Source organism: Dermacentor variabilis, chromosome 1, assembly GCF_050947875.1.
Source record: "Dermacentor variabilis isolate Ectoservices chromosome 1, ASM5094787v1, whole genome shotgun sequence".
Lineage (NCBI taxonomy): Eukaryota > Metazoa > Arthropoda > Arachnida > Ixodida > Ixodidae > Dermacentor > Dermacentor variabilis.
The window spans coordinates 158,511,246-158,523,280 of record NC_134568.1 but is presented as its reverse complement, the minus strand read 5'-3'; the positions used below and the strand labels follow the sequence as shown (position 1 = coordinate 158,523,280).

Below are 12,035 nucleotides of genomic sequence, written 5' to 3'. Positions count from 1 at the left end.
ATCAAAACACGGAGAAGATCAACTGTAGGACTTTATATCAGTTGATACTGTTACCTGGCAAACATATTTAATTGGAAATTTCGCAAGAAGCTAATGGCATCTTCGGCTGGGCATTTTGGAGCACTCTAGAGTGCTTCTGTGAGCAGCATGGTCTTCGACTGGTTGAAAGAGAGTGCACGAATTGTGTTCGGCAGGTTCTTTTCGATCGCTCTCCTTCTGCATTGAGTGCTCTCTGGCACTACGAGCCTTGTCATCGAACAAGTTGTCGAGATTGAGAGCAATTCCGCGTGATTCCAACCTAGTGTAGTGTCGTCGTTGCTCTTGGCAACGGTCCACCACAACCCAGACCAAGGCATGTTGGCGTCTCAACAAATTCCCGCCCCATTGGCGGATCCGCATTTTTTTTCTTGCAGCGCCGGGACCTTTGTCTAGGCTTTTACGCAAAATCACTTTTACTGCAGTCACGTGGTTTCACCTCTGCCATTTCTTTGCTCAAGAGTGAGTCGCATGTTCAGCTTGCGTACTTGTCCTCTGCCTCTGTGTTTGAGGAATGCTGGATCCAGCTGAATCTGAGTCTGGGCATGGAGGCAACCAGTCGAAAATGCCACAAGTTTTATAGAAAATTGCTTTGATCTACTATATTGGTAACCACCCAATTTAATGGTTTCCAGCCAAGTTAATGATTTGCCTTGCATAATGCGAACTGAAGGCATGAAAAATAAGTCAGTGCCATGGAAATGGCGAACTCTGTAACAATGACCAAAGTGTAAAAAAAGCTTAAATGCACCACTAAAGGGAAACACTAAATCAATTTAGACTGCTAAAGTATTCTTTTAAAACTTTCTTTTTGTTGATTTTGTGCTGTGTTTGTTACTGCAAGAGAATATGAAGGTCAGAGTTCCATTTCTTGCATTTCATGCCAAAACCTAAGCACCGGTACGTCAGTGGATGTCACGGATTTCAAAGTCCTTTGTCATATTTTAAAAGTTTCTGAAACTTGCAATGTTCAATATATGGTTTCTTTTGAACCCAATGTAGTCCATCTTTAATGGTGAACAATTAACTACGACCTAGCAGATGCCATCAAAATCCATGATGTCACGGTGAGCTGCTGTGGGAGCTAAAGGTAGCATCGCCACCAGTCTTTGTTTTGTGCCTTTTCTGGCTTACCAAGCCTCATCTCACGGCAAGAGTGGCGTTCTTGGTATTGTAGATAGGTAATTTACTAATTAATGCAGGTGAAATAATTTTTCTCTTTAGTGTCCCTTTAAGGAATGGCTTTGCTCTTGCTGCAGTGTAAATAGACCAGTGTTTGAAGGCAGACTGACACATAGCAAGCCTACGAACAAAACTGAGTTTGTGCTGTAACAAGTATACTTCGGACCGTCATTGTAGCTTACAAAAATTATGAGGGTTGGCTGAAAGGTAATGCACACTTGCCAGTAGCTTATAAATGAAAAGGGATATTCGAATGAAATGAAAAAGGCATCATGTGGGCAACAAGAGGACACATTTATTTTTCAACATAGTCACCGTTTCAGGCAAGACATTTCTCCCAACGGTTGAATGGGTTGTCTTATTCCGTCAAAGAAGAATGCTGGTGTGCTTTCTTGATCCACGGCCTCACTGCATCCTTCACTTTATCATCCATCGAGAAGTGAATGCCCTTAGGTGTGTCTATAAATTTGGGAAGAGGTGAAAATGTACTGCACAAAGTCTAATGTCATGGCCAGCTGCCAGGTACTTTGTCACAGATTTCATACCCCAGAACATTGTAGAGATTCTGAAGAGGGCTGTGCCAAGAATTTCTTGAACTTAGGCAAGGCAAAAAGTTTTATAGCCCACTGATATAATATACTCAACAGTTTCATCATCATTAGCTGCTTGAGAATGACATGGCTGTCATCAGGATTCACTATTTGTACTGCTAAAAACTTAATCACAGTGTACTGACAGTGTGGGCATGCACTACATTGCAATGGCTACTGACCAAGATCAAGCAAAGTAGATTTAAATAAATTTTGGCATGCTCAAAAAGGAAGAATTAGGCTGCAAGATTGACCATGGACTACTTTATACATTACTTTGCTCTAGACTTTACATGCATGTAATTACTTTTCAGCTCACTCTCCTGTAACACGGAAATTCACTTACTTTGGTTGTCTGCACCTGTTCTAAAGGAGTTTTCAAACAGTTCATCTGGGAGTAACCTCCATGAAAGCATGATGCAGACACTAGCGGAAGTGCCATTGTATTCAAAAGCATCATGCATTAAGACTTTGCATGACCACGTTGGAAACTTTGATGCAGTGTACATGTGGTGATGTTCTGTAGTGATGTCTCTGTGTTGCATTTTTAAAATGCACATTGTAAAGTAAAATATTACCAATTTGAGTCCCCTCGTTAATTTTAGAAATTAGAAAATTCAGACTTGCAGCTCCACTTATGCAAGCACATGCTGTATTCTATGGCATAGTACACTAGTTAAGGGAACCAAAAACCAATACAATTGGACTTTGATATAAGAAACATTCTCCCACTATAATGAAATCTAAAATGCCAGATCCGACATGGTATCATTTTTAAAGAAGCAAGCTTTATTTGCATGTGCCTCAAAATATATATAATCCAGAATCAAAAATGTCAAAGAGTCGCCGACCGATTTTTTATATGCCAAATTTTTTTGAACTTGCACGATTCCTGCCACACTGCCACATACCCTTAGCACCAATGTATAAACATAATAACCGAAATTTTGGATGCCGCACGGTGTTTTAGGCATGCACCGCATGTGTGATATTGCAGACATGGCGGCCATGAATAATGTTACCATTTCGACTGGCACAAACCCTCTGGAGACCTCCTTTTTCATATTTACCTGAGCATCATGTGCATGTGTGAGTTGCAAGGGTATCATATGGGCATCAAGCTAGGGACTTTCGCTTTCCAGAATCTGCCTTTTTCTAGGTACTTGGGTAAATACCACTTTAGCAGCCACAGATCAATGGATAATGACGTGTTGCTGCAAATTACTTTATTGTAAAATATTCATTTGCAGGTTGTACTTAAGTTCTTGTTCACGGCTGCTTGGTGAACACACAGAGTGTGCCTATGTGTACTCCTGTTGCTGATGGCTGTGGCACTGGCAGAGCACCAAAGACGCACTACGAAGTGGCAAACATTGTACTATGAGCGTCACAGTGACATTGGCCAACCACAGACAACAAACAACTGCCGCTTTGCCATTACGGACTCTTTATCGGCCGTTATTATCCCGTAAGGATGAAAGTTTAAGCAGCACTTACACAGGAGTAAAGTGCGCCATTCTCCGTAGTACCTAGACAAACACACATTAGAAGCAAGAGTTCGAGGTACCCAGGCAAACACACATTACAAGCAAGTCCCATCCAAGGAGTCCCTAGATCTCGCAGAAGTCTCCAGCAAAAGCCCCCAGATGTCTCTCTCGTAACTCACACATGCGCACGATGCTCGTGCAAATAAGAGAAAGACGCTCTTGTCAAAACCTCAACTTTGGTTGCCAACTCCCGATGAAGTGACACTGGTTAGGCTTAGCGGCCTAAGCACTGTGGCCAGCGAAGTGGCTGGTGACAAGCCATCGTGGCAAGCTCGCTGAGAATATGTTTGCACTCATAGATGTCGGCAGTTAAGCACAAGGTAAGGTGTACAGGCTAGACTGATGGTTGCAGCAGCAGAGTCAGGTGCAGCATGAATCTACATGCAGTCCTCTCCATGTCCGAAAAGTCTGTCAGCAGTGTGAACATTTTGGTCAGCAGCTTGGCTCTGTCGGCAAGCCAACGTGCCGATTTTACGCATTGGCAGCGGTCGCACTGTTGCGTATTTGTGGTGGGGCAGAGTGTGTGCATGTAATTTGTTGTTCCCATGCCTTGTATTGGCACAACAAGATGCCAGCGGGTCATCAAAATCCATATCCTGGCCTGTCAGAGGCACCCCACTTGCGTTTATTTCACATAGGCCTGATTGCACATTTTTTTAAACGACGATCTGTGTGTATGCTTATATGATGCATATAGGATATAATGAACATATTTTTATGTCCAATGCAACTTCATTATGAGGTTCCACTGTATTTATGGTACCCATATTTTTTTTAGTGCTAGAGAGAGCTTACTGGTCGTACTGCAGTGATAACTTGGAAAACAATGCGGAACATTTTGTATCAATTTTTAGATCTAAACTAACGATCGCGCTTATGAATCCCTATGCTGGAAAGAGTGAGAGGTGAACACGACAGTGATTGTATGCTGGCTTTGGTGGGAAGCCACCAACAAGTGTAGCCCTAGTCATAAGAATCAATCTTTTGTTTATCAAGCTGATGGTCATGCGGTTCATGCTTCCTGAACTGTTGCATTCTTTGTGCAATCATATCTACATGCTTTTGTGCTTTCCTGTCCAACTGCCTTGGTCATTACAAGTCAAGCCAAGTTCATTTTAGCCAAGCCATATTTTTGAACTTAAAACAGCACTTCCATAATAGTGAACTGTATTTTTACATGATGCACAGTTCAGCTTGTTGCCATTCGGAAGCATGTCATTTCTTGAAAAACTAAGTGAGCTAGAAGTGAGGAATTTGTGCTTGAATGCCGCAATCAGAACTTAGATCCATACAAACTGGTGTGTGAAACAGCATGTGTGCCACCATGCAATGAGTGATGCCAAGGTTGTGCTGTTGCACTTCTTGCCGCATAAGCAGCATCACTTGTAAGCGTGAACTTTCTGTAGATTGTAATGTCCATAGAATAAAGCGTAAACGTCTAAAAAAATAAAGAATGTGATTTTAAACAATATGTATGGTGCACTCAATAACAGCCAACTTATGTACAGTAATCTGGGGTCACGTGCCAACAATCCGGCCCTAGTACCACAGCAACTGTAAGGTGTTGCACAACATACCGTTTTTTACAACTTTCGACTTTCTGTGCAAATTTAAAATTGTAGTTACTTCTTAAACCAGAAATAGCGTGTTCAATTCTGTCACCATAAACCAATGCCATTTCATTACCACCAAAATCTCATGACACATTCCCCGTGGTTGTTAGTCCATTTAACTCAGGGGCACTTGATTGTACACAGGCTAACTCAACTCTCTAAGCGTGGTGGGCACTGAGCATTACAATATATAGGGTGACCATTTTTAAGCTTTCTAGCATTTTTAAATATCGCCTGTGGCAGATAGCATAATTCTTGCACTTGAGCTGGATTATTCGAAGAGCGGACATTGCTAGCATAAGAAATTGGAACACATATTCTACTAATTAAACAAATGTACTAATTAACGTAATTACATTACGGCACATATCTCAACTTACGAATTATAGCCAGTGAACTTGCAAGATGTATCCACTTGAAATGAATTTCCAGGAGGACATCAGTTTCGAGATACTTCGCGAAGTGTGAACAAAATACATAGGCGTTACAGTTACTTTTGTGCTTCAATGCATGAAAGAGCATTTTGTTAAAAAAGTGGAACAGTGAATTTTTAGGACAAGTTTGATGGCGCATATCTCGAAAGTGGCACCATTCTCAAAATTCATTACAAGTGAACACGCCTTGCAAACTCACCGACCACAATTCATAAATTGTAATATGTGCCATAAAGTAATTAATTCGAAGGATAATTAGTGGACTTTTATTAATTAGTTGAATGTTTTTCAATTTATCCTGCAAGTAATGTCTGCCTCTCTGAAGAATCCAGCTCAAGGACTAGAATTGTGTTATCTGCAAAAGGCTATTCTGAAAAATTTCATGAAACTTCAAAATGATCACCCTGTAGTGCGAGGCGAAAGTGGCAATAGCATCCAACCAAAACACTGTAGGCCTTGCGGAATCAGGGTGTAGATGAGCCGTATGTAAAAATACTGAAAGATATCTATAGCGGCTCCACAGCCACCGTAGTCCTCCATAAAGAAAGCAACAAAATCCCAATAAAGAAAGGCATCAGGCAGGGAGATACGATCTCTCTAATGCTATTCACAGCGTGTTTACAGGAAGTATTCAGAGACCTGGATTGGGAAGAATTGGGGATAAGAGTTAATGGAGAATACCTTAGTAACTTGAGATTCGTTGATGATATTGCCTTGCTTAGTAACTCAGGGGACCAACTGCAATGCATGCTCACTGATCTGGAGAGGCAAAGCCGAAGGGTGGGTCTAAAAATTAATCTGCAGAAAACTAAAGTAATGTTTAACAGCCTGGGAAGAGAACAGCAGTTTACGATAGGTAGTGAGGCACTGGAAGTGGTAAGGGAATGCATCTACTTAGGACAGATAATGACTGCAGATCTGGATCATGAGACTGAAATAATCAGAAGAATAAGAATGGGCTGGGGTGCGTTTGGCAGGCATTCTCAGATCATGAACAGCAGGTTGCCATTATCCCTCAAGAGAAAAGTTTATACCCCCCCCCCCCCCCAGCTGTGTCTTACCATACTCACGTACGGGGCAGAAACCTGAAGGCTTACGAAAAGGGTTCTACTTAAATTGAGGACGACGCAACGAGCTATGCAAAGAAGAATGATAGGTGTAACGTTAAGGGATAAGAAAAGAGCAGATTGGGTGAGGGAACAAACGCGAGTTAATGATATCTTAGTTGAAATCAAGAAAAAGAAATGGGGCATGGGCAGGACACGTAATGAGGAGGGAAGATAACCGATGGTCATTAAGAGTTACGGAATGGATTCCAAGGGAAGGGAAGCGTAGCAGAGGGCAGCAGAAAGTTAGGTGGGCGGATGAGTTTAAGAAGTTTGCAGGGACAACATGGCCACAATTGGTACATGACCAGGGTAGTTGGAGAAGTATGGGAGAGGCCTTTGCCCTGCAGTGGGCTTAACCAGGCTGATGATGATGATGAAAACACTGTAATGGAGTATGAGTCAGTATAATCATAATTCTGAAAAGAATTGAGACGTCTGTCTTATTAATATTACATACAGGGTGCTTCAGGAAACTTTTGCCAGAGTTTAAAATATGCTGATGCACTCTAAGACGACGTGACCAAATGCATGCTGCTCAATTTTGTATGTAGTGTGTCACACTATTTTTGTATTGTGCTTAATTACATCATTAGTCAAGATTAATTAACAAACTTTTGAAGCAACAACGCTAGGAAAAAAATTCAAATTAGAAAGTTGCAGAGCGGTTTGTAAAACGTCCAAATAAACAGTTTCTGTCTTTCTATCTATTAAGTATTAGTGTTTTTCAGCTTACTGCAGATGCCCGTGAAATACAGAAAAACACCACGTGACGTGCCCGTTTGCGAGTCGTGATTGCACAGCTCCCAAATGTTCCGCGCACAAACGAACATAGCATTTAGCCGGGTATGCTGCCTCTGCGTCTATGAATACTTTGTTAAGCGCAAAAAGACAGACACAAGAAAGACGACAAGACAAGGCGCTACTCTCAATGTCGTCTCAATGTCGTCTTGTCGTCTTTCTTGTGTCTGTCTTTTTGCGCTTAACAAAGTATTCATGGATTCGCACCAACTAGCCCGCCAACGCATTGTGCCTCTGCGTCTGCTTATCGCTATCATGAACCGCCGCGAGCGAAACACGTCGCAGGCGTAAATCACATAGCCACTGCCTTTGTCACTGCCCTGTCGCCTTTTAAGCGGCAGCACGCCCTGCTAAATGCTATCTCTGTTTGTACGCAGACAGTTTGGGAGCACAGCAACCACAGCGTGCAAGTGAGTATGTCATGTGGTATTCTTTTGTATTTCGCAGCCATCCGCAGTAAGCTGAACAACACTACTACTTCATAGACAGAAAGTTCAAAATTGCTTAATCGGACGTTTTGCAAGGTGCTCTACAACTTTCAAATTGGAATTTTTTGCCTAACTTAGTTGCTTCAGAAGTTGGTTAATTAACCTTGACTAATTATCTAATTAAGCAAAATAAAAAAATAGCACGACACACTACATACAGAAGTGAGCAACATGCATTTGGTCGTGTTGTCTTAGAGTGCATCGGCATATTTTTAAACTCTGGCTAAAGTTAGCTGAAACACCTGGTATAACATTACTGTGCATTTCTCTTCAGCCAAACCTCGTATGATAATTTACTTCCCTATACAGGCACTATAGAAATATGGTACCATGACTATGCGAACACAATAATAACTCAAATGTGCTATCATTTGAGAGCTGTGAAAAAAAGAACTTTATGTATTCAGAAAAGCCCTCCACGAAGACATGGTGCAGGCACCACATCTAATGTCATTGGAACATGAAAACAATGCAAATAAACATAACAACGAAAGTTGAAGCAGTGGAAACACCAGCAGTCACCATGTCTCAAGAAATTCAGTGTGCAGGCTTCCACTGTAAAAGTAATGGCAACTGTTTTCTGGGACGAAAGAAGCATTCTGCTTGTTAACTTTCTTCCCAAAAGTAGCACTATTACAGGAGGGTATCATGGAAATTTGATAAGGAAACTGCGAGATGCTAATTACAGGAAGAGGAATGGGGAAAATTGGAGGAAGGTCATTTTTCCTCTCAGCAATGCCCTGTCACACATATGCTTTGGATGAGGCAAACTGAACAGCCATATCCATTATACTTGCTGTGCTTAGCACCACTGGACTCCTAACTTTTCTCAAGTCTGAAGCACCACTTGCAGGGAGCCAACTTTTTGTCCAAAGATGCAGTCGTCAATGCAGGGCAGAATATAACAGCTCTAGAAAGAGTGCAAAACTTGTGTCCCACTGCAGGATAGCTATTTTTAAAAATTTTAATTTCTAGGTAGAACCCCAATGCTTAGATATTGCAAAGACAATTCAATAAGACTTATACAGGCATGTTCTTCATTACAGATACACAGGTAGTGAATATCATCTGAAAATCCACTTTCACGCATTGAATAAAAAACTCGCAAAAATTAAGCATTGCACTTACAGTGTCACATGTGAGGCACTGTACTGAGCTCAGGATGCGGCCGTCAAAGACATCGGAGACAATGCTGCAGAGACGCTGAGCAGCAGCAATCTTGCGCGCCCGGTGACCTTTACTTCCTCCAGAGGCAGCAGAATCTATAGGCGGCCAGTCTCCACCAGCCTTTTCCTCCACTGCGGCCATCAATCGAATACCTTCCTGCTGTAAATAGCAAAGCATATTGCCAAAAAATTGTATGACCACAAAGCTCTGAAGAACTATCTTATTCAGTATGACCCGTAAAAAAAAAATTTGGGCAGAACCAATCTCATGACAAGTGTTGACATTAATGCGATTAGCATTCAAGCAATGTAGCAACAAACCATATGGCTCAAGACGCCTTTATTTACTATCTGTCGTGGGGCAAGCAGGCTAAGAATGTCAATCCCATTAACACATGCATGTGCCACAGCACCACCATAGACCACAGCATGCAGACTGTTGGGTGTCACAAATGAAGCTTCACTAAACGCTGCTTCCCAATTGCATCCAGTTTTATCCCACTGGCCCCGACAGACAACAGCGTCAGGTGCTACAAAGAAAGCTTCACTAAATATGGCCTCCCAACCGCAGCCAGTTTTGTTGCACTGGCACTGTAGAATTGGGGTTCAGCATATCGGACTTTAAATGAACTATGGCACCAATGCATATGCATCTATTTCAGGTGTAAAACTTTTATTCATTGTCAGTCAGGCATGCACTTGTATAGGGTGCTCACAGCAAGTCTATAACGGTTAGAAAGAAGCTAATCTCTCCCTCTCCACAAGCATACCTGGTGCAGTGCACTAAAGCACACCTAGTTGCTTTGCTTATGGAACCCGTGTGATGGAATTCCGTCCTACACTGCATAAATTTCCCCAGCATCTTTTTAAAAATTGGAGGCCGGGGAAAACGGTTACACATCGACCCGCAGGCTGGAAAGTGGGCAAAGTATCCTAAGAAAGCTTATAGCATTAAAATGTAACTGCATGCCAAAGAGTGGTCTTGTGTCAGATGCAGATACCAACCAGAATCATGATTAAGGTGGCACAAAGTTTGCTGCTCCCCTCCCCACTTGTGCACGAAGAGGCTATAGTGCATGCAGAGCTAAGTGTGCTGATGTCAATTTTTCTATAAGCTGTTTATGGCTAGGTTCTGGCGGATCTCGTCTCCATGGACATAGACCAACAATTTTTCATACATGGGCCGATCCCGGCCCATGTCTGCATGGGCCGTCTGCATGGGCTGTCTGCAAGGTATTACACCGCTAAGTGATGTGAAAAGAGCTGAAATTTCAATCCAAACTCCATACGGCCTTCTCCTCATGGTTGCTGCACTCCCAGCCAGAGAGCCGACATCAATCGCACAAGTGCGCCTAGGCAATTTCTAGTACTGTGATGTCACTCACAGTGACATGCGACTTCGAGGATTATTCAAGGCAACATTAGTTAATTGTTTGACCTGTTGTTTCAACAGAAGACTTAAAGCTTAGAGAAATAATAAAACCTACAAACTGAATGTCTGCAAGTCTCTTTTACTCCGTGCCGTAGCAAGAGGGACGCATTGTATTTCTGTTTCATCTGCTTGTTCCCATGTCATGCGGTTGTGCGCACAGAAAATGAAACTATCTGCCATTTTCATCTTAATCATTTTCTACCATGCGCGATCATGCTCTTTGATCCACTTGTGTCTGCCTCAGTGCTCATGATTGTGGCACTGACTTATACCACTAATCCAGTGTTCTCGTGCTGAGCACTCAAAATTGTGCACTGTGTGAATTGAGACAAATGCAACAGATTGCATGCAACACCCTCACTGGAAGTACGCCACTCAGCAAAAACACGAAAGAGAGAAAATAGGAAAAGAAGGCAGTGCCCATGACACATCTGTCATGCGATCCTATGGCTCCAGTATGAGAGGGCACAGGGAGGGAATTTCACCTGCGTAGGCTAGATGGCGACAAGCGAAGAGAGTGTCTACCTTGGCGGTAACACTCACCTCCCAAAATCATGGGTTTGCAGCACTTCAAATATTTCTATCTACTATTAATGAGCTAGCTTGAAAAATTATTGTGGTAGAAGACTCCTTAGAGGGCATGTAAAAACTTCCAGCATATAACCAAAATTTGTTACGTCGCCTGGTGAGGGGCCCTTTAAAGCCAACAGTGCTCTCTTGAAATGTAAGAGCAAATATATAATTACAGTAAAAGTTACCAAGAAAATGCATGCTGCCTCTAGGGCAGAATGTCTTGGACAAAATATGCTGAGCATGGACTACAAAGCAGATATGAGAAAAGCTACAAGAATATACAGTACAAGCACAGTACAGTGCCCAATCATTGAGGCGAGAGTAAAGGAATTTCTGGCCTAAGGAATACTAAATTGAATTGAAAGACACTAGATGACACATACACTCCAGAGCATAGTTGTCACCTTGACTTCGCACTGGGAAGTGAATTCGAAACCACATAACTAGCCCCAGTGTGAAGGTATGCACATGGTAGCCTGCACTCGTGCATTTTAGAGGAATGTTTTAGAGCTGGCATCTTTCTTGGCGTGCAGAAACAACACTCTATCTCAAACAGCAGCCTCCTGTATGCACTCAGGAGAGGCTTCCCTCAGGGAAAGAGCTATGTGCCAAGGGTATGTGCACAGGTCTCCTTGTCAACGTCCATTTTGGAGAAGCTAAGCCAACATAATGAAGCTGAAAAATAAACCAAAAGCATCCCATGACTCCAACAGACCAACTGTCATAAATATAGTTAGGACTCCACTTCACATCTCGATATGTTAATATATGCAATCGAGAGCAAGGCAAGTACAAACAGGCTTTTTTTGACATCTGTTTTTGAGAAAGATGTGCTACATATAAGTGTAATAATATACAAAAGGTGGTGTATGGAATCTCAATTCAAATTCTCAATGGCAGATACAAAAACTATAACATTTACTTAGATTCTCTGAACATAGTACCTTGTAAGACCAGCACAAAAGTAAATGAAATATAACAATCAATAATTTCTATCTTATCACATAATGAAGATGAATTCATGTTCTTGATGATATGAACTGATGGATTGTTGCTTCTATGTTTCT

General features: G+C 42.0%; 1 protein-coding gene across 3 annotated transcripts in view; it reads right to left on the bottom strand.

Moving 5' to 3' along the window:
* Nucleotides 1–12,035, bottom strand: part of Usp20-33 (Ubiquitin specific protease 20/33) — a 90,178-nt gene that overhangs the window by 55,183 nt on the left and 22,960 nt on the right. For 2 of the 3 annotated variants that reach the window (XM_075698281.1, XM_075698274.1), the window contains one exon: nt 8,926–9,123. In XM_075698281.1, coding sequence (XP_075554396.1) covers nt 8,926–9,123 — 198 coding nt within the window. The remainder of the gene's footprint in view (nt 1–8,925; nt 9,124–12,035) is intronic. The other variant, XM_075698288.1, reaches the window with a different exon arrangement.